Raw genomic sequence first — 23,902 nt, forward strand, 5'->3', positions numbered from 1 at the left:
TACCACCAAATCAATAATGGAAGCATAATGCTTATAAATCATGTATGTAACAGGGCCTTTCACATTTGTGATTAACAAACACATTGTTTTTATACCGACATTAGTTAAAACAATATGGACCATTATGTGATGCTTAATATATACAAATAAGCAAAGAGACACTAATTGTGTGTCTTATATGTAACTCAGGTGTGCTACAATCCCGGCTTAAATGCCATAAGACAGCCTGGGTCACTGTTATAATTCTTGTATTAATAAAAAGAATTAGTTCCTGTATAAATACGTTAAAAAACAGTACACATATATGTCGGTTAATTGGAGTTTTGATAGATAAGACCCTGTGATTTAACAGTTTTACAAATGCAATAAATAGGAGAGTATAAATCAAAACATTGTGTTAAAAATGTTCTAAATATCATTTTAAAAACATTCAAAACAATCTAAAAACACATTGTGAGATGTTAAATCAAACCCTTCCTTAGAACCAAGGGAAACATTATATTTGGCTCAATTTTGGTGGTAGATAGATAAATTGATTAGGTCTAAAAGATAAGGTGCTAAGTGTAAGTGCAAATCCCCGAATAAGGTGCAAAAAGTGCTCAAAAATGCTTTAAGGCAGGCCATTAAAATCAGATATGGTAGTAATTGAGATAGTGGCGCAATCCTAATTAAAAATAAAAAAGAGGGGAAGAAAAGAGTAAAAAGTCTGAATATAAAAGATAAAATTTATCATGAAGGGAGTTAGCTGGTGGAGTTGAGGCGAAAAACGGAGTTTGTATATTAAAATATTATAAAAATATTGATACATTAATATAATAGAATAATATAATAATATAATATAATAATATATATGCTTCCCTGAGAATTCATAATCTAAAGTCCTGAAACACTCTTTATCTGCACACCTTACAAAGTCCTTTTCATTGGCATGTCTATGTGTGCCACCAATCATTGCAAGGTACTCACAACCCAGTTTGGAACTGATTTCTTTTTTTCACTTGACAAGGAAGCTCCTTTCATTAACAAGGAGTCCAGTTTTTTGCAGGTTGTAGCTTATATTGATACTTGAAGATTGTAGGTTTACTTCAATATTCCTTCATAAAATGCCCTAATCTACCACAGTGCAAATATAACTTCCATGTGAGTCTTCTTTCTCCTTTTTTGGGAAATAGTCACCTGACGTTTTATTTTGTTCTGACTTAGGCCATATTACTAACTGCTTAGTCTCAGCTTTCCTTTTCTGATTCACCCAAGCGATGATCTAACTGTACAACTAGATCTATAAGTACAGCAAATTTAGTAAAAGAATTGACTATTCTGCTAATATATACTTCAACTCAGTTTGTAACCCTTGATACAAAAATGATGATTTTTTTCTTCAGGTCTACCTGTCTCAACCACTACATGAATACATTTGATAGTATAATGTAATAGGTCTTGAGTGCTTGAAATTCAATAACTCATTACCTAGAATAGCATGTGAGTTCTATCAAACAATTTCCCCATTTATTTGCAGAACGCTGAAAAGCTATACAACAATTAATTATTTTTTTCCACTAATGTAATACACCACTTGCCACTTTTAGTTTTTCATTGAGGAAAGATCATAGGTTAAAATAGAAAATTACATTACCACTGATTTAAAAATAATGCACATTTCTTTTGATCTCCGGAAAATCTTTTTGAAGGCCACTAAAGGAATTTCTTGAGATAGAAATAAATGTAAATAGAACTTCAGATTCTGGTAATGGAGGTGGTAAGGCTCATGGATCAACGCTTTTAGAATCTGAGTTATGGCAATTGCCATGGTTTATGATGCTGTCATCTTCCAAGTATGGCTAAGGATGTTATGCTCATTTGTAAAGTATGCTAGGTGAAAAAAAAACACTGTATGTCAGATTGCAACTTTCTTTGTAGTGGTCGGAAAATCTTCACCAGTACCATGCAATTACAATTTAGAGAATTACCGTGTGGGCCGTTGTTCTGGTCATAAAACCATAGGAAATCCCAGTTCCATGATGTTTTAACAAGTATATGTACCACCTTCTTTTGGCAGATGGTAAATGTATGTGGGGTCCTGTGGGGGGGTCAGGAGTGCGGTGCGGAAAAGAGAAGGTCTGTTCAGCTGCTGCAGCCAAAGCCTCATGCAATTGTTTCAGCTGGATCATTTAAATAGCGTCCTCAGAAAACCCTGAAAAACTGAGTGTGGAAAAACGTACCCTACCTGAATCAGGCAGAGCGAAATTCCATGCAGAAATTTCGCCCAGCCTAACACAGAATTAGAGCCTATGTAGGCTTCCGTTTCAGCAGTGTTTCAAAAGCAGTTGCGCTGTGTAACCAGATTGTCAAAAGCGTTCTCCAAAGTTTGAATATCATTGCCAACCGCTGAATTCATATAAGCTGTATCAAAAGTATCTGAAACTACCATGGTATTGACCTTCAGCACAAGCTTCACCACTACCCTTGGGTCCATTATACGAGGATGAAGCCAGCCTGGCACCTAAAAGCTAAATCCAAGAGTAGTGAGGGACCCAGTAAAGTCCCTATTGTGGCTGATGGGCCACCGCCACAGGCATTACAGAGTGATAATGGAATCATATCAGTTAATTCCTGAATTGTAGTTTTTCATGGTTCATAATGGATGAAGGAGGCACTGCCATACAATTCTATAAATGCCATTGCTCAACCTTTCATGTTCAGTCCTTCTAGACTTCCAGAGGCATTCTTGAAATGTGACCATTTTTTTTCGAGAAGTACTAGCCAATTATGGAGAGCCTAGCACCCCCTTCAGCCTTGATTTTCTTCTTGTTCCCGACCCCGTTTTGTCTAGTGCTTTCCATGATATACCTAGCAGTGCAAACTGCTTTATGTAGACTTCAACACTGGGGTCAAACATGTAAGTTGTGTGCTTTAGGGTAAAGCACACGTGTTACACATAAGTAGGTGAAACAGTATGCCCCTTGATACCTTGCTTGCACCTGCCTTTCTTTGGCATACAAAGCAAGGTCACACTGTTTTAGTACATTTTGTTTGCACCTAATCCAAAGGTTTTTGTGCTGGGCTACAAAAGACACGATCCCTTCCATACTTTAAAAGGGGGATGGCAGGAAGCACTGTAGGCATAGCAAGAGGATCAAATTTCAGAACAAAATAGCTTTTGCATGTGAAATTTGATCCTTCGTAGTTGTTTGTAACGCTCAGCTATACTTCACAACACTTTGCATTGCTTTATCACACAAGCACCAGCACAAATCCTTAGTAAATGCGTGACTAAAAAAGGAGATAGGGGAAAGCTTCACAAATTGCAGTTTAAGTTGTCAATTTTATATATATTAGATTTCTATATGGAACATGAATTGCAGAGCAATGAAGACCTAGTCATTGTGAGTTTTACTGTATAATTATATATTTATTGTTGTTCAGTGCACAATTGTTAACAAATGGTAATTTGTTTTTTGCTGTTTTCTTCAACAGTGTTTGCTTGCTGGCTAGCTATTGTAACAAAACACTAGAGTGCCTAAAGCTCAGTTTCTGCAAAGATGTCACTGTGGATGCTGTTGAAAAGCTGTACAAGAATTGCAAAAGGTAAGAAAATATCAGATATACTCTAAGGAAATTCAACATCTGGATAAAAGTGTCCTACAGTTTATGATGTGAAACTTTGATACTGCTTATCGCAAAATCTTAGCTGACAGACTTAGTAGTATTCACGAAAAAATCAATTAAAGTTGGAGCGGAGCTTCACATCTGTGTCTGAGTGCATTTCTTTGGGTTATTCTTTTTGCAAACATTCAACGTTTTATATCTGTAAAGCAGCTCCAGGTGCAGGTTTCCAGGTGTACATCTGAAAATATCATGTGGCATTTGATAAGGGGTCCTGTTTCTTCCCTATCGAATTCTACATAGCGTAGCGGTATGCCAGGGGATAGACATCCCCTCTGCAAACACAATAGGGCATATTCACAAACTTCAATTTGTAGTAAGTTTAGTAGTACTACATTAGTAGTACAAAATGTTGGTCATATTCGTCCATGTGAAGGTCACCGCCTCTGCCTCGCTTTTCTTTTCTGTGCAGCGATCTCTGCCCCTGTTGCAGAGATCTCTCGCCTCAGGCTGTGTACCTGACTTCCTCCAACTAGGACAAATCACACCCATAATAAAAAAAACAGGGGCAGACCCTAATGATCTCAACAACCTCATACCAATCTCCAACCTCCTGTTACTAGCCAAAACAATGGAGAAGTGTATTCTTCAACAACTTAACCAACATATAGGTGATTTCTACCGCCATGACACCTTCCAATAAGAATTCAGGTAAGGCTGTAGCACAGCAACTGCCATGCTCAATATCTCAGATGACATAGACAGAGCCTTAGATGAAGGTGAAGCATGTTTACTTATCCTTCTTGACCTATAATGGCTTTCGACACCGTAAATCACTCAGCATTACTTGAAAAACTTAAGATCCTCTCTGGTATTAACGGCACAGTACTAAAACGGTTCACATATTACCTTCAACACCGATCACAACAAATTAAAGTCAACTCCTGTCTCTCCAAACCCACACAAGTAACTCTTGGTGTAGTCCAGGACTCAATCTCTCCCCCTTCCCTCTTCAATCTATTCATATAACCCATTACAATCATCCTGAAGCAAGTAGGGGTCAAATATCACCTATATGATGATGACATGCAACTCTACTACAAAATCAAATCACTTAGTGAGATCCTACACCTCAATGCCACCCTCACCAAGATACAAACGTGGTTTCATTCGAACCACTTAAAGTTGAATGCAAACACAACTGAATTAATACTGTTCTTCCCTAAAAGTAACCACCTACCAATCCAAGACTGGCTCAAGAACCTGGATGCCCTAAATTGCTTCCTCACCCTGTCCAACTCTGTTAAGTCGCTAGGCATCACCCTGGACAAGAACTTGTCAATAAAGGATCACATCAAAAACTCAGCCAAAGGAGCACTTTACACACTAAAACACCTCAAGAAAATTAAACCATTCATTCCCCCAATGATTTCATGACAGTTGTACAATCTGTAATCCTCTTGAAACTGGAATAAGGGAACTCCATATTCGCAGGGATGCTCTAAAGTCACTTCACCCCCCTAAGGTCAGTTGTAAACACGGCGGCCCGGCTCATAACAGGTGTTAAACGGTTTGAACACATCACACTAGCCCTCAAGATCCTCAACTGGCTTCCCATTGAAGGACAATGTATTTACAATACTGCCTGCATCACCCACAAACCCCACCATCTAGACAATAAACTTACAAAAGCAGGAAGAACTAGAACTCTGAGAATCACCAACTCACTTCTTCTCATGCCTCTCAAACTGAAAAGGAAGTCCACCCAGACTCACTCTTTTTCTGGAAATACACCCAGGATATGGAACACACTCACTAGAGATCTCCGATGCAATCCCTCCATCTCGTGCTTCAAAAGGGACCAGAAACTCCTTCTCCTCAACAAATACCTTAGCACACAACCCAATTGAACTAGGATCCAATATCTCACTCTCTCCATGACTAGACCGTTTGTGACAATTGGTTATTTGATTGTTTCAGCTGTCTAATATGTCATTCACTCCTTTAATTTATGCGGTTCTAATTAGTCTTTATACTGTAAACACACCTTTTTTGTCTACTGATTCTCTGTATCTCTATTTATGATTGCTCTTGAATCTAAGTATCTATAATTATATGCAGAGCCCCGTTATTCTATTTCTTTTTATGCATCCTATGTAAAGCTATGTTATGCTATTTCTCATTTTTTGTAAAGCGCTCTGATACCTTCGGGTCCAGCTAGCGCAATATAAAACTAAAAAATAATAAATCCCTGCACACCTATGCCTATATTTTAGTAGTAAATGATGGAGGTTTCGGAGAGTGGCTGGAAAATGGGGAATACGTACTGCAAAATGGTTGGGGTTTTCGGTGGAGTAAGGAGGTTTTGAGGGAGTATCAGGGAGGGATTTAGAGAGGTAAAAGCACCTACCCTCAAAAGAGTAAGCCCATTCATATTCACAAACTGCACTCCTATAGTTAGTACAGCCAAAAAGGATCAAAAGCTGTTGTAAATATACTCCAGCTCTGATCTGTCCCAAATCCAGAACTGTACATGGCAAAGGAAGCAGAAACTTAGAAAAAACAGCCAATAGGAAATAATGTTAAAATAAATTAATTGATTTAGACTTCGTAAAAATATCCAACAAACACTGCTCACATTCAGTACTCTGAAACCTGCGGAGGTTTCGCACCAGGCTGGAGGAGCGCGCTAGCCAATCAAATCTAAAATCCACTGTACCAAAGTACCAAATTGTGTCTCTCACTCAAGGCAAATCCTGAAAATCTTTTTTTTTCATAGTGCTCACACACGATGATGCCTTTCTGCCAAAGCTTCAAAAATATATATAAATGTAATTACAATTTAAAAAGTGTGTATTACTTAAAAATAATTATTAGTTTATTTTACATTATTTTAATAAACCTTTTAATAAAAATAAACACAACTTAAATTCTGTTACAAATTTGTTACATTAATTCTATGCATAACGTTGAATAATTTTCATACATAAAAACATTTTACTTTAGGCTGGTTTTTAAAAATTTCTTTAAAAAAATAATTGTAATTTTATTTAACATATTTAAAATAAGTAAATATGTAACTGATAATTTAGCTAATAGTGCTTTAGCATTTTTTAATATTTAAATTAAATATGTTGTATCAATTTACATTAATATTTATCTTAAAATATTTACTATTTTTTTAAAAACTTTAATTACCTTTAAACTTTTTCCTATACTTTACCATAGGGAAATATCCACTCTAGTAGTGGAGATCTCCGCACTGATGTAAAAAGTTACAAGTAGTAACTTTGTACTGGTAAATTAGGCTCAACCCCTGGTTTCAGGGGGTGGAGACACGTAAGCCTACACTTAGCAATACATTTACACTCGTAATGAAGAATAGCCAGAAGAAGTTCATTTACTATAAAGTGTAAGACTAAATTTACACATGTAGATTTACTCGTGTATGTCTACCTTAGTGAATACCACTCACAGTTTTTTTGTTTTTCTGTGGGTAAACATATTTCAATCAAAAATACTTTATTTCGGCCACCAGGGCCATAAAAGTACATATACAATACACAAAAGTATAATACAATAAACAACATTAAAATACAATGCAAATTTGTCGTAAAATATCTCCAATAATTATATATAATTTGAAAACATTGGAATAAAAATGGATAAACCCAACTAGGTTCTGAACACAGTGACAAGGGAGTGTCACCTGAGGTAAGAGGGAGGTAAAATCTTTCTGTGCAGCGTTCACATGGCCCCAAGCAACATGTACAGCAAGGGCTAAGCTACATCTGCCTTCGGAATGAGAAGTGCGGCTAGCTGGCTATGCTGGAATAAGCACCTTCAAATGGGAGCTAACCAGTACTTGCGGAGACATGTGTAAGCGGGAATGACAAAAAGACATGCAGCACACTCTCAGACATGATGTGGCATAGAAGGCATACATCGCTAGCCCCTTCAGACCAGTGCTTTGTGAAAACTCTCAGCGGAAGAGTGCCTGCTCTGAATTGAAAATACAGCATTCTATCGCCGGGAGTAGTCACTTGGTCCCAATACGGCTCATAGCCAATCTGATCCTTAAAATCAAGAAATTTGCGGTATAATCTAGGAAGTTCAGGTCTTCTTAAAACTTTATCCGCAATTGCTACCAATAAACAATTTTCAGGGCAAGTTTTGATGGAAAAGAAATGATGGCTGCAGGTTTCCAAAGCTCAGAGGCCCCAATAAAGTGCAATAACTCGTTAATATGAAAAAAGCCAAGGGATTGTGTCGGAATGGCCTGCAGAGATGACATACTGAAGGGCAGAGGTATAATGTACAAGTTCTGGGTTAGACCATAACCATATGGTTTTGTCATGTAGACTTCTTACACCCAAGTCCGAAAGGAGTGGTACCAGAGGAGTACTAGCAGGGAAAAATGCCAACTTGCGATAGAATTAGTTTTCAGTAGTGGTTAATGTGTCAATGTTTGCATGCCCCCATAACTCAGCCCCATAAAGGGCTGACCCCAGCACCATAGTCTCAGATAAAAAAGACCAGGCCACATAGGTTTGGTGTAGGAGTCTTTATGCTCTTTGTGGACAGCCCCCGTAAGTTGCTAACGTTTTAAGGCAGCAGTGTTTTCAATAAATAAAAGTAAACAATGAACATTTCACCATGAAGAAAGTAATAGTTTGGAACGATAAAATATTTAGGAAATACACTTGTACACAAAGTTTATGCTGAGAACTGACACACTTGGTGTGCGTGCCACCGACGTAGTGAAGATATGCATATGAGCCAATAATGCGCTTATAAGCTGACAGGAGACCAAAAAGTGTGCATATCACTGTATTTTTCTGTGTTACGACACCCTTGAAGATGGAAGTGTGTGTATCACTGTATTTCCCGCAAGTTGATACACCAGCAATGTGTATAGGCTGTTGATAAAAGTGTGCGTGTCACTGTATATCGACACGCAAGTTGATACACCAGCAATACGTGTATGAAATGACCAAGGACAGAGAGTGTGCGTGTCACTGTACTACACCACGCTAAACTTTAATGAGAAGCAAACTCCTTCCTACCGTGTAACTTTGTAACCAAACTTGACTCCAGTTGCAACGCAGCTCTAAGAATATTGATTGTTCAATAAAGTTTCAAAATGTAACTCTTTCAAAATGGCTACCGCGTCTGTCACGTCTTACGTCGTCGAATAAAAATAACCAATATCTTTCTGTTTCTAAAATGGCTGCCACGCTGTACGTGCCTACACGTATGCCAAACTTGCCTTCCCAAAATGGCGCTTGCGCTTTTCGGAATCAAATGAACAGCAAGCAGATCGCTGTGACCAAGTTGTGTGCAAAACGTCACACAATACGTCACATGCGAGTCACCGATTGATTCCTCTTTGATGCCGGAGCCGCATAACTAAACATTAAAAGAGTGACAGTACCTCTCAGTCACGGTCGGGGGTGGTCAGGTTAAAGAGTACTTTACCAAAGTACTTTCCTGCTTCAGCCAGCAACAAGGTTTCCTACACCCTTTTTAGAAGGACGGCAAACACGATGATCATCAACTTGGGAGGCCGTGGGTTCCGCGGACACCTGCAACTCGTCGCAAACAATTTTGTAGTTGGTACGACGCAGTACGAAGTTGAATTGTAAGAGGAAAGCTTTATTTCTTTACAGGTGCCGCGCAGCAACAGGCAGAGGTAATCATCCAACAGCAACTGACACGGTAAAATCTAAATAACAATCTACATTCTACAGTAGAATGCTCTCAATCATAACACCCTGGCGCGAGCATCCTATGCAGCTAAGCTTGAGAAACAGACCATTGAGAAACAGACCACTATATTTTGTCAAATGGGGCTTCCAAGACATATTGTCGCTGAAGGCGATACCAAAATAAGTAAAGCTGTGAATGATTTCTATAAGGTGCTCCCCTAAGTTCTAGAACTCTTTTGAAAGATTTGTGGGGGTTAAATGTCATTAGCTTAGTTTTGGTTATGTTGATCTACAGACACAGAACACCTCAAAATGCGTCAAGAGTTTCTGGAGGCCACTTGTGGTCTTGGAGACCAAAAGTGTATAATTTGCGAATAATAGTATTGGTATTTTGACACGGGCCAAAGAGGATGCATTGCGTCAACGTGAATTAAAATGGAAACTATATAGTTTACATATAATGAAAATAGAGTAGGGGCCAGAACCCAGCCCTGTTTTACACCTCTAGAAACTGTAATCATTTCCATCAAGTCATTCTGCCTTCCCCGTCTTACACGTGCAAAATTATCCACATGGAGACTGGCTACCAGTGGCAGTAGATGCGATGGCATTTTCATATCTCCGAGTGTTTGCCAAAGACCTGAACGTGGCACAAGATCAATGGGCGCACGTAAATCAACAAAAGCTACGTATAGGTTGCCCTTGTTGATTACAGCGGTACGCCAAAACAGCAATAAAAAATGAAAAGCCTGGTCTATTTTGGAGATTTTGGATCGAAATCCTGCCTGATAAGGACTGAGAAAGGACATATCACAGATCCAGGCCTTGATCTTCTCAAGAGACATATTGGTCTGTAATTGCTTGGAACAGACCGATCCCCTTTTTTGTGGACAGGGATCACAGTATTGCCTTTCCATGATTCTGGGATAGAACCCCCTGCGGTGATGGTGTTTGCAATAGTCATAATGTAACGTGCTCAAACTTCCTTATCCAATAGCAAGACATTTTTTAAATTGCTTATTGTGTACTTTCTTTTAAGCAGGGTATGCATAACTAAGGCATATATGAGCCCTGCGGAGCAAAGTCACTTGTTTATAATTTTCATGGAAAGAATTTGTACATCACCCTTTTGTGAAGGAAAACAGGAGAACGAGATGATTTGATAAGATTTGGATAAAGCTAAAGCACAATAAAAAGCTAGCACTGAAGTGCGCTTATAAACACACAAAAAAACTACTTTAATGAAACATTGTAAGGCAGAGACTAGACGCTGGAATGCCTTTGAGTAAATATAAACAGCTAAGTGAGCAAGACACAAGCTTTGTCAAGGCCAATAGGGCTGGCTTTTATCTAAAAATGCAAGAGAGACCTATTACATCTAAAAGCCATGTTGTGTTTGTAAGAAGGGCAATGTGCGCCCATATCTTTAATTTAAATGGCAATAATAGTCAAACATACACAAAAAGGCAGTGTTTTTGTTTCCTCTTTAAGAAACCCTATGTGCACGCAAAAAAAAAATAGCTCCAACAACCTGTTAAAGTGACAGCAAGTAAACCTAATGAATGTGTAAAGGTGATTAGTGAATAACAATGTGCCTTTATGAGAGCTTGATGCCATATTACCAAAAACAAATGGTAACACACAAAGTACAATGCACCCATTAGTGAAATGCCGTGGCTTTGATGTACATCCCACAAAAGCAATGGAAAACCCGGAAAAGTCCAGCGGCTGACAAAGACTGACACAACGCCCACTGTAGTTTCATAAATACTTATTGCCATGAGGTCTTCTAATGAGCTAAAGTTACCTAAAGCCCCTCCTAAAAATATCTGCAATTCAGACATGGACTTTGGGTAACCAAAATGCAAGGGGCAGAGCAAGTGAGATCATGTACCCTTTGATCCCAGATGAAATTACTGGGCTGCCCCCTTGTCTTAACCCTGCTGTGAATTGACTTTTATTTAGTGATGCAAAAATACAGGAAGCGTAAGAATGCAAAAAACTACACAAGACTGTAAGAGCTATGTTTGATTCCTCTTGCTGCCTCTTTGTTTATATCCCCAATGAGCAGGGGTAGTGAAAGCAGTGCCCAGGTTAACAGAGGGCAAACATAAGGTAGCTTGCCTTTTTATGACCATAACCCATTCTCTCCCTAATAGACGTTGATGAACTAGAAGCAGATCTGCTAATAGCAAAGCAGCAAGCGTTGTACATCCAAAAAGTGCACATAATGCAGAATGAGGGCACTTTACCGGAAGAATAGTAATGAAACCAGAAATCCAGCAAGCACATGGCCACTGTTAACTCATAACACGAGATAGCAATGCATTAGATTGCAGCCACAACAAATACACGTGAAGGCTAGCTTCAAACTATAAATCACTCTGGTCCCTGTGTCATGACCATCCTATTTTAATAGACATAGAACATTGAGCAGCATAGCATAAATATTGAGGTGGTATGGAAAAGGATACTCTGAAGAGTCAGGCTTGGGCTAACGCATATTAGAACATTGGAATGATGGCAGCTCCATTGAAAACAATGGAGTGCTCCGGGCTTATAATGGCTGGTATAAGCCCGGAGCGCCAACATTCCAATGAGTCTTTGTTCACAGCTCTGGCTGTGAACAAAGACTTCAGGGAGCCGGAGGGGATTTGAATCCCCTCGCGCTCCCTGAAGGCTTCGTTTTGTTAGAACATTCTGCCCTCTAGTGGCAGAATGTTCTAATAGCCTTATAGCCCTTCGTAGCAGGGCTATACCGGCTTTTAAAGTCCCGCTGCTGTTGTTAAAGTCCCTCGCCTTCGGCTCGGGCCTTTAACGCTGCAGCGGGCCTTTAACAGCCGGTATAGCCCGCTACGGCGGGCTATAAGGCTATAATAATACTCCGGCAACGATGTACAGACTAAACCAAAGTGCTCATTAATAGAAGAGAATAACCCATCCAACCTTAAACACCTCCTGCATATAAACCACCTAGACCAAATATCAGCCACCGCCAGTCCATTGGGGCTGAGGGGCCATGCCCCCTCACCTTTTGCCCCTCATGAACAGTGTCTGTCAGGCTGAACATGTCAGCTTGACAGGCACTGTTCATTTTCAGGTCAGGCAGCCAGGAGCCACACATGCGCTAAATGTGTATGCTCCTGGCTGCCTGAGCTGAACTTTGCTGGGCTGAGGAAATCACAGCTCCTATGGGCGTGCCCTCCTCAGCTCAGCAAAGGACCTTGAGGCCCTCTCACTCGGGGTCGAGGGATAGCGTCACTCATTGCCTCGCACCTGGGCACTTCAGTTTTAAGCCCTGAACTGCACAGGGTTGAGTGCCAATCAGTGACACTTAATCACAGAGTGCGGTGGATCAGCAGTCTCACTGACCCCATCCCACTCTGTGGTGACATAGGGGGACTGCTGCCTTCCCTCATTGGGTGACCTTAGGTCAGCCAATGAGGGAAGGCAGCAGTCCCAAGACTCTTGGGACCTCCACAGAGCTGCATGGAAATGTGTGTTTTTTTTTAAATTAATGTTTGGTGCGTGCATCTATGTATGAATGTTTGGTAATGAGTGTTGTGAATGGATGGGTTTGTGAGGGCGCGTGTGTGAATGCATGGCTGTGAATGTGTATGTGTGCATGTGTCTCATCTGTCCCCCCTCCCTCCTATACTAAACTGGCTGTCACTGCGAAATAGCCCTTAAATCCTCTAAATCCTAAATTGTTCTTGGTCCCCTTAAAATGCAGTCCAACTAATTTTCGTAAACTTTTTCCCCTTTGAACGTTTTTACCCCATGCCTGCACACCTTGCTCCCCATTAATCTTCTGTATTTTTTCAGAGCAGTGTCCATGCCAACCTTCCTCTCACCCTTAAACTCATAATTAAAAAGTCAACCTTGATCAGCAACTCTCTTACTTACCTGTGCTAGACCTGTCCTGCCAGTGTCAATTCACATAACAGCTCAACCCATGGCCAAAACTGTTTACTGAAGCCACCTTTACCATCACACATCCCTGGTTAACTTGTTCCCTCTATTATACCCAATAAACTCTTGAAAGTAGAGTGGAAGGAGGGGACAGACTTGCAAAGCCAAACTTGTAAATCTGTAGGGTGTGCAGGGAAGATGCAAATGAGGAAGTTATATCCAAATATTCTTTGTACAGACCCTTTTTCCACCAAGCCAATCCCTTAGTACTCTCAGACTGCACCCCCTGCCCAAAAAAACTCAAGAGCAGAGACGGACTTGGACAGAAAACTGGCCTCCCCAAAAAATGGCCACTGTTTGTCAATTAAAAAGCTAAAAGTGGCCCATGTTTCCAAACTGGGTCAGTTTTGAACTTTTAAAGACACGCTGTGTATGCATTTTGCACAGTTTGAAATAATGCATAGATTTGAGCTTGTTGCAGGCAATTTTTGAGATAATAGCAGGGAAATCAACCGTAAAAAGCGGCCCAAAAGATTATAAAACAGGCCCACACACAGTAAAAAAAAACAGCCCAAGCACTGGCCAGTCGGACCAGCCCTTTGGGCACTGCCTGATTGCCCTATTGGCCAGTCCGACCCTGGTCAAGGGAGGCGGGGACCGTGGCAGTCCCTCAGACCCCATAGTATCAGTAGATGAATGATTACCATGCTCTGCACAGTGAAACAGTGCAGCCCAAGGCTACTGTTTTCTGACAGAGATATGGATGGTGTCTCAAATCTCACAGAACAAAAATGTAAACAATGAACGCATGTATGGAATGATGCAAGCACACTTAAAAGGACAAGGAACCAGCATCAGGATGGAGCACAAATCTAAATTACAAATGTGTTTCTTTAGCTATAAAAATATCTTAGACAAAATATAAAAATATCGACAACCACAATTTTGTGAAGATAAGTATATATAGGTAGGTGAAGATTCACTATCTTTATTATAAAACCACGGGCATGACCGTGAAAATATATAAAGTCAAGGTACCCAAATGTAGAGTTAAAACTGATAAATTTATATAGGCGTATATATATATTTACCATCACTATATTAAACTGTTAGTACCTTACCTTCCCTATGTACAACTCCACTTTAACCTTTCTCTTATTTCAATGAATTCCCAGGTTTAAAAAAAGAAAGTAAATTAAGATAGTATTACCATATATGTATACTTAAGCTGTGTGCGGGCGCCCAACCCCTCCCCCTTACATGCCCTTCACCTGCGGCCAGGCCCTGAACTCACCCCCACTAGTCTGCCAGCCCAACACAATCCCAACTCACATTTTTTTATATGCTCCCGCAGTACTTCTCAAGAACACACGGGGTCGCACAGGGTCCTTCAGGTGTACCGCAGGAGTGGTGGTGCACTTTGTTTTTTTAATTTGGACCCCCTCCCCTCACAAGCCAGAGCAGTCAGTGTACCCCTACTCTGCCCCCTTTTACATTATTGTTTTATAAACTCCGGACAAGAGACACAAATCCCAGAGTACTCAAAATGGGGGCTATAATATTTCTGTTGATGTTGTAGCTTGTCAATAAAATTGCTCTGCCATGCCCAAATATCACTAATTTTTTTATGTTCATTTTTCAAACACAGCTACATGGATATACACTAAATAATTTTTGCCAAATTTGGTGTAATTCTGTTCAGCTGTTTCTTCTGTATTGCAGTCTAAAATTCTTATGGAAAATTGCATGGGGAAAAAGTATTTTGTGACCCCACAATTTTTCACCCTGGAACTGTCCAGGAAGTAGCCGAGGTGGATGAACTCTTTTTTTTTGGAAAGTCTACAGGAAATTTATCAAATGGCGTATAAGTTATCAGAAAACAAAAGCAAACTCTTCCTATGTTCTATCCTATTTCCTATCCTCCTAACTATACCTATATAGTGGCGTCCGCCACTGTGTAATATAATTGAACATGTACTGACAGCTAGGGGACCTGTTACCTTCCCACCTATAGTATTCACTGGGTCCAGAACAATAGTTGCCCGCATCTAAAGACCAGCTACCAAATGGTCCAACATTAAAGATATTTGATAATAATAGAGAGGCAACATAAAACAGAGTATACAAAAGAAGGTTGTTTGAAAAACAAAACAAAACAAAACAAGACAACTAGGTTCTTTGTATATATTTTTTTTTAATCTTGTTCTTCATCAGTGTATGCAACAAGCACAGCCAACGTGTTTGGCCCTATCACAAGCTTCCTCAGGGCAAAGTCCAATGAAGAGGACATATGCAACCAATCTAATCAACAGCATCGTCAAAACTGGCCAAACATCTGGCGTACACTAAATTTATGTAGATAGTCTTGAGGCGTAAAGCAATGTGAAGTCAATATAGAGTATATGGAGTCAAAGGTTCACTCTTCCAAGCCGTGTTTGGCAAGGTAACAGCGTCCAGCATCCAGGTGTATGGTATGCGGTGACTATAACTCATGCCCTCAATAACTATAGCTCGTGCCCTTGCCAAGCACTGTTAATTACCCTAAATATTACATCACTCATGAAATCTTCTTTGACATCATTGATATCACAGCAACATTTGCAGTAAAATTATTGATGAGAAAACTGTGCATGGATGTGGCGCGAGTTATAGTTACCTTAGGGCAGGAGTTATAGTTATTTGAGATAACTATAAGTATAACTGCTGAATTTCTATGGTTGTGTGTGTGTAAAATCTGAACCTAACTATAAATTCCCTGTAGCCTTTGGTTTTTAGTAAATTTCGAAGGTTTTATGAATTCTGTTTCCAAACTATAACGTCCCTGTAACCTTTGATTTTTTCAGTGCCTATATACATATATATATATATATTATCTACTGGCGGTCGCCAGTAGATAGTTATAGTTAGGACCTATTTCCCATAGGAAATTCACAACATTCTATTTCCAATAACTTTGGCGCCGGTTGATGAATCTTCGCGAAATATTCAAAACTCGTGGGGCGCTCTGGTCCGCTCCTATCCTGAAAGTTTCGGGGTGATTCAGCAAGCGGGGGCTGAGAAAAAAGGGGGGTCCCAAAACGTGTTTCCCCCATGCAATTTTCCATAGGAAACTTTAGACACGGCTACAGCCTGAACTGCTGAATGGAATTACACCAAATTTGTGGTGTAAATCCGTTCAGTAGTTGCTGAGAAAATCAAAAGTAAAAACACATATATTTCTATGGCCGCGGAGGATCCGCGCAGTCTCCCGATCACAAGCTGTATGCTAATTGGCTTTCAACACTCCAAACTAGGAAGTGTTGGCAGCCATCTTGTGCCTCTGTAGAACCAGGGCACAAGAAATTAGTCATACAAGTGCGCAACACGCAAAAAGGGGGCAGGGTAGAAACACCCTAATGCCCTAGGCCTGCTTAGGGGGTCCCACAAGGACCCCCAGGGCCCAAAAAACATTTATATTTTTTAAACGGGAAAATCCACGGAGGAACCGCAGATCCAGCCCCGAAAAAAATAAAAGTGCCGGGGGCCAAGTCCCAGGAACAATATTTTTATGTAATGGGGGGCCCAGAGGGGCCCCCCAGCCCTGGGGACCGCCACCCCCGGGGCTCTACTTAATTGTGATTGCGGGGGGCACAATGCCCCACCGCAGCCCTGGGGACCGCCACCCCCGGGGCTTCTTAGTTTAATGTTGGGGGCCTCTAAGGCCCCCAAGCACCAGGGACTGCCACCCCTGGGGCTATACTTAATTGTTATTGCGGGGGGCACACTGCCCCCACGCAGCCCCAGGGACCGCCACCCCACGGGGCTTTTTAAAAAAAGAAAAAATAACCTGTGTGGGGGGCTCAAGCCCCCACACACACCCCGGGGACCACCACCTCCCCAGGGCTCTAAATATTAAAATTGGGGGCCCGGGATTTTTATTTACACAAACAAAGGCCAGCCCCGGGGGATGGGGTCCCCGGGGCCATAAGTGGCCTGAGGAGGGGGGCAACGCAGCCCCCGTCCTAAAGAATGTTTTTTTTTTAATAGGCCATGCCCCGGGGAAGGGGTCCCCGGGGCCAATTAAGGACTCGGGAGGGGGGCCACGCGACCCCCTTCCAAATTTATTTATTTATTTAAATTAGGGGGCAGGCCCTGGGGGATGTGGTCCCCAGGGCCAATACATTAGAAAAAGAAGGGGGCCACACAGCCCCCCTTCTTAAAAAAAAAAAAAAAGACCGGCATTGCGCCGGAGGCCACGCCCCCTCCTTGCAGCACTCTGCAAACGCGCCCCCTGGCACGTTTGCAGATGGGGAATGAATTCCCCTTGAATACTGGGGGCCAACTAGCCCACCAGGAACCTCCAGTATGCACCAGGGGGCTGTGTTGCAGAGAGGTGTTCTGAGGCCACGCCCCTTTTTACACCTCTCTGCAACGCAGCTCTGTGGCGCTTAATGGAGGTAGCTGGTGGACTAGTTGCACCCCAGGGACCCTCATGATTCAAGGGGAGTTAATCCCCCAACTTAAAACGGCCACAGGGCATGTTTACACAGTGGGTAAGGGAGGTGACGGGGCCTGAGGTGACATGTGCAAACACGCCCTATGGCGTGTTTTAAGTTGGGGAAATAATTTCCCGTCAATCCTGAGGGACCCTGGGGACTACCTAGCCCACCAGGTGCTTCCAGTAAGCGCCACTGTGCTGCGTTGCAGAGAGGTGGTCCAGCCCGTGCCACTTTTTACACCTCTCTGCAACGCAGCTCTGTGGCACTTACTGGAGGTACCTAGTGGGTTAGTTGGAGCATAGGGACCCTCAGGTTCTACTTAATTGTGATTACGGGGGGCACACTGCTACCCCGCAGCCCCAGGGACCGCCACCCCCAGGGCTTCTTAGTTTAATGTTGGGGGGGCCTTTAAGGCCCCCTCAATCCCCGGGGACCACCACCCCCTGGAGCTCTACTTAATTGTTATTGTGGGGGGCACACTGCCCCCCCCAGCCCCGGGGACCGCCACCCCCGGGGTTTAAAAAAAAAAAAACATAATAACCTGTGTGGGGGGCTCAAGCCCCCCACACGCCCGGGGACCGCCACTTCCCCGGGGCTCTAAATATTGAAATTGGGGGGTCCATGACCCCCCAGCCCTGGGGACCACCACCCCCGGGGATTTGTAAATTGTGGGAGGGGGGCCGCGCGGCCCCCCTCCTGGAGCCTTGTCATGGCCCAGGGAACCGCCACCTCCCAGGGCCGGCTCCTGCTGTGTCCCGGAGTGCCCACCCCCGGGACACTGAAGTGTGCTATGGTAGGGCGGGAGCCGCTAGGCTCCCGCCATAGCAAACTTGGTTTGGATTTTGAAAGAGAGAGCAGGGAAACCTATCATTCAAAATGCAAACCAAATTGCTTTTCTACACGGGGAGCTGCATCTTAGCAGCTTCCCATGTGGAAAAGTAATGCCGGCTCCCGAGGGACGCGGGGAGCCGGCGGGACCGTGCGGGGATTGGAGAGTGCCAGCCCAGGTGGATGGCGTCCCCGGGGTACAAGTGGCCCGGGAGGGGGGCCACGCGGCCCCCCTCCCCAAATTTTTATTTAAAAAATAAATAAAAAACAAAGGCCGGCCCGGGGGATGGGGTCCCCAGGGCCATAAGTGGCCTGAGGAGGAGGGCAACGCAGCCCCCTCCTAAAGAATTAAAAAAAAAAAATGGCCATGCCCCGGTGATGGGGTCCCCGGGGCCGATTAAGGCCTCGGGAGGGGGGCCACGTGGCCCCCTTCCAAATTGTTTTAAAAAATTAGGGGGCTGGCCCTGGGGGATGGGGTCCCCAGGGCCAATGAATTAACAAAAAAAACATAGGTTTCAGGGGCATTATAGTTAGCTGGACATTTCACTCATACAAAACCTTTGAAATTCCCCTGTTATAGTGAGTTCAGCTAACCATAACTCGCGCGCCCGCAATGCACTGCTGATGACGTCACATATTACATAACTCATGACATGGTCAGTGACATCACTCATAACATCACTGATGACATCTCAAATGACATCACTGATGACATCATCCTTGTGATAGAGTGGCGGACCTCCTCTCACCCTAATATAACCTTTGATACACACATTCAAAAATAGAAACTACAATTTTCAAAACAATGGACATACCAATACCAGTTACAACGACCTATTCAGTAATTCTAAGACCCGCATACACATCCACTCAAGTACCAACAGTCCTATACAGTCACTCATAAATGTACTCACTCATCATATGTACTCATACACGTATACATCCTGTTACACACCGCCACTCATCCATAGAGTTACTCACACACATAGTCACTCATGCTAATAAAGAATCAAACATCCATTTACTTGCATATACAGTTATACACACACCACCACACTTACTTCTACAGAAACTTAAACATACTTAGTCTTTTAAACAATCACTTATAGAAACATACTTATTCATACAGGAACTCTTCCAATCTCTCACTCTCACATATACTGACTTATATACACCATAGTCACATATACTAGTTTAAAACATATGCTGTTACTCATAAAGACACTATTGAGACAGTCATTCACTCACTAGCACACCCATACACACACTCATCCACCCATACAGTCCTGCACACATGCTGTCTTCAACACATACAAACAGTGAGTCACTCATTCATGCATCTATGCACTACATAATACCCCCCACCGAACCATACAGACACTCAGACACTCATACTGATACTCAAAAAACCAACTAATAACCTATATAGACACTCATGTAGCTACTCACCAACCCATGCAGCCACTTATACACAAAGTGAGAGACTGATACAGATGTTTACATATTTAAACATTACTCACTAACCCATGTATTCACTAAGATACACTTAATCAGACAGTTATACAATCAATTTTTCAAAAAATAAATCGTCCATTTAGACACTTATATACCCATTTATTCTTCCTTCGACCTTTAGATCTACATATATAAGACATATTTAATTTTCAGAAAAACACACATTCTCTGGATGATGTCATCAGTGATGTCATCAGTAATGTCACTGACCATGTCATGAGTGATGTAATATGTGACGTCATCAGCGGTGCATTGCGGGCATGCGAGTTATAGTTAGCTGAACTAACTATAACGGGGGAATTTCAATGGTTTTGTACGAGTGAAATGTCCAGCTAACTATAACGCTCCTGAAACCTATGGGTTTTTCAGTGAATTTCTAAGGTTTTTTAAATGCTAATTCCTAACTATAACGTGCCTGAAACCTATGGTTTTCTCAGTGAATATATATATATATATATATATTCACTGAAAAAAACAAACGTTAGAGTTATAGTTAGGTGAAATCTCTAAAAACCACAGAAATTCACCAGTTATGGTTATCTCAAGTAAGTGGGAGGCCCAGACCCCTGCAGCCCTACCGGCTCCCGCTTTCAGCCATCGCAGGTGCAGGCGGAGTCGGGCTTTGCTCTAACCCTGTGGGAGAGGTTTTATTTTGCTCCCGCTGGGTGGAAACAATCAAAGCATTTCCCTGCCTGAAAGCGCACTCAGGAAAAAGCTTTAGTTTAGCACAAAGCTGCTCCCACCTGTGGGTGAACTTTGCCTGCTCTTGCTCGTGGGCACGGAAACAGATGGTGTCCCGGAGGTTGGGGACTCCGGGACACCATCACTGAGCCAGACTCACGGGAGGCCAAATGGCCCTGCTCCCCTTCTATTAAGTTACCAGCCCCAGGGCTGGGGTTCCTCGTGGAGGTTTGCGGGATGGAGGCTTGCGCCCCCTCCCCCTTAAATTAATGTTGCGCCTTCCTCAGGACATGGCCTACCTGGGAGAGGTAATTCCTAAATTTGCGGGAGCAGTACTTTTTTTCTTCTGGCTGGAGGCCGGACCAAGTGCCCAGAACTTTCTTCCCACAGGGAGAGCGAGTGACAACCCACCTGGTTACATTCTCCCAGATTCATATCTACTCACACAAGAGTTACCAGGTTTTTTTTAGAAAGAAGAAAAAAGAAAGAACAAAGGAACCACTTTGAGACCTTACTCGGAAATCCAAAAACGTTGGAGTGGACGCCTCACCCACTAAATAGTGGCATACTTCATCATCGGCGCCTATCCACACCCTGAGAGGGTAATACCTTCACGGCATTCTCAACCACAAATAGGAGTTCTTATATAAAATATCTATCTGGATATAGTAGGGATACAGTTTAAGTAGAGAAAAATAATTTCTAACAACCTCACGCTATACCCTATGAGAACTATATTTATTGGTAGGGTGCCGTGGGTTTGTTTATTAAATATAAGTACAGGGTTCTGATTGAGCGATATTCTCTCAATCACGCCTGTTTTTCACCAACATATTTCGGCCCTCACAGCATGCCCCAAAGGTTCTAGGGCCTTCCTTTGGGCTTAATGTATTTGTCCCTGCCTGTTCTGGCATGCATTCCATGCACTTCAATGAGGCATAAGGCTCTCACCTGACAAAAAGGGTCCTTCTGTATTTCAGGGGTACCCTAACTTGTCAGTTTTCGGGAATCATGCGTGTCCGACAGAGGGGACCATCACACATAGTCCAAGGAACTGGTCCCTTTAAATCCCCTAGATGAGCTGCAGAGACTGCCGCCGACCTCACAGTTCACAGCTGAAGGGCATACACAGTGGGGTTGGTCACCCACAGAAGGTCAGCCACCCGCAGACGGTTGACTGCAAGCAGAGGGTTGGGCGCAGGACCTATCCAAGTGTGCGGTCAACCTCCACTGAACACGGACAAATCTGAAAGCCTACGCTTCTCTTTTTTTTGGATCTGCAGTTCTGGGAGCAAGCTTTCCTACCATATTACCTACAGGACCACAGTAGTTTCGCTGAACCACACAAGGGCTGTATTCTACTGTAGAACCACAGATCCCTTGATTAAATAATTATTTTTAGTTTTTAACAAAGGCAGGTCCCTTTGAATTCTCCCCGCATGGGCCAGAGTTGTTTTTACCTTGCACCCTTGTGTGCCCTATCCCAACTTTTTTCACAACTCTGAAATTGTGTCCCTTAGCCCTGTATTGGCTGCTGCAGCATTTTCTATTGATGTTGTAGCTAATCAACCAGATATTTCCTGTACAGCAGATCTTTCTCTAGATATAAAAAAGCTCCTGTGTTTTTTTTTATTTTAGATTCACTTAGGATCTGTTGTGCTAGCACCGTAGATCCTCCACAAATTCAAATATCTCTAACTTTTTCTCATGGTTCACCCCTTCATGTCCACCACAATCATCTTTTTAAATGCTAATTTCATAAAACTACTGAAAAAAGAATGCCTTTCTGAGGAAAGTTCTGACTTTGGTGCAAATTTAGTTGAATTATTTTCAGACATTTTTTCTGCATCATGAGGAAAGAACCCTATGGTAATTAAAATGAGAAATCACACTTTTGCCCCCTCTTTTTCTTGGCCCCTGTTTGATGGATCTGTGTGAAACTTACCAAGAAGGACCCAAAGTGGATGAACTTTGGTTCAATCTGGTTGAACTGCTCATAGCAAAGTGTCATATCCATGGGAGGATGTCATTAATGATGCTATCAATGAAGTTATTTGAGATGTCATCACTGATATCATCAATGATGTGATTTAAGATGTTGTGAGTGATGTAATATGTGAGGTCATAAGCAGTGATTGGCGGAGTTGCATGTAATAGTTCAGTAAACTATAAATGTTGAATTTGGGTCATTTTTAGTTTTTTTATATTATTTCAACACCTAACTATAACGTCACTTTAACCTTTGTTTATTTCAATGGAAATAAATGGTATTGGTATGAGGTGCTTTGGGTTTAGCATCAGGGCAAATGCAGCTCTTATCCTTCTATGAACATTGTTTTTTCTCCTTTTCAGGCTGAAGACTCTTCATCTGTATGGCTGCCGCATAAACCCTGACTTGCAGTCGATTAAGCGAATCAATAAAACGGTCAAGTTGTGTCATGATCTCTCAATCCCATCTTGGAATGACTTTGGTGAATGACACACACTGTCATCAACAAATAGCTCTGTTTTTTATTGCGTATTTGGGATCATTAATCTACCAGAAATACAATACATATCTTGACTGAGTACTCCCTGCTTAAAATAGAAATTTAACTTTTGGTGAGGATACCATCTTCCGCGTTGAGAGGTCCCGAAAAGGGTGCTTCTCATTGTCAAGCACATCATTTTTGGGGGCATCGTTATGAGGAGCAGTTCTAACTACCAGGGTAACATATTTAAATCTTGAAGTCTTTGCATGCTCATGGAAAATTCAGAAATTCATGGGAATACTGGAACCTTCCAAAAGTTGAAAACATATTTTTAAGAAGAGCAAACTCTAGGGCAATAAAAGACCTGCTTCTGACTTTTTGCTTGGTGGTACTACTGAAGATTCTCAGGGAAAGGGTGACTTTCCTCATGAGGAACAGGGATCCTTAGAGCGGGAAAGATTAGAATATGGATTAAGTGTAAAGGATTTTGAAGGTGCAGTGGCGTAATATTGCTAAACAAAGCAGCAAGTGAAGTGGCTCTGGGAATTTGTGAGGGTATTGGTACTGTGGAGGAGAGCACAGAATGGTATGCCATCTCCATTGGGAATTCAGGAAGAGCATAATGTTGTGGCATTGTACTAGAGCAACTGAGAAAAGGTATGGTGCCCCCCTCTTCAACAAATTCTGAAAATGTGGCGCATGGTCA

At 42.1% G+C, this 23,902-nt stretch overlaps 1 protein-coding gene across 1 annotated transcript in view; it reads left to right on the plus strand.

Moving 5' to 3' along the window:
• LOC146866082 (uncharacterized) overlaps positions 1-23,301 on the plus strand; it is a 666,825-nt gene extending 643,524 nt beyond the window's left edge. The window contains exons 14-15 of the mRNA XM_085633172.1: positions 3,475-3,585; positions 23,078-23,301. Coding sequence (XP_085489298.1) covers positions 3,475-3,585; positions 23,078-23,204 — 238 coding nt within the window. The 3' untranslated portion in view covers positions 23,205-23,301. The remainder of the gene's footprint in view (positions 1-3,474; positions 3,586-23,077) is intronic.
• The last annotated feature ends 601 nt before the right edge of the window (positions 23,302-23,902 follow it).

Source organism: Triturus cristatus, chromosome 2_1 (genome assembly GCF_964204655.1).
Source record: "Triturus cristatus chromosome 2_1, aTriCri1.1, whole genome shotgun sequence".
Taxonomy (NCBI): domain Eukaryota; kingdom Metazoa; phylum Chordata; class Amphibia; order Caudata; family Salamandridae; genus Triturus; species Triturus cristatus.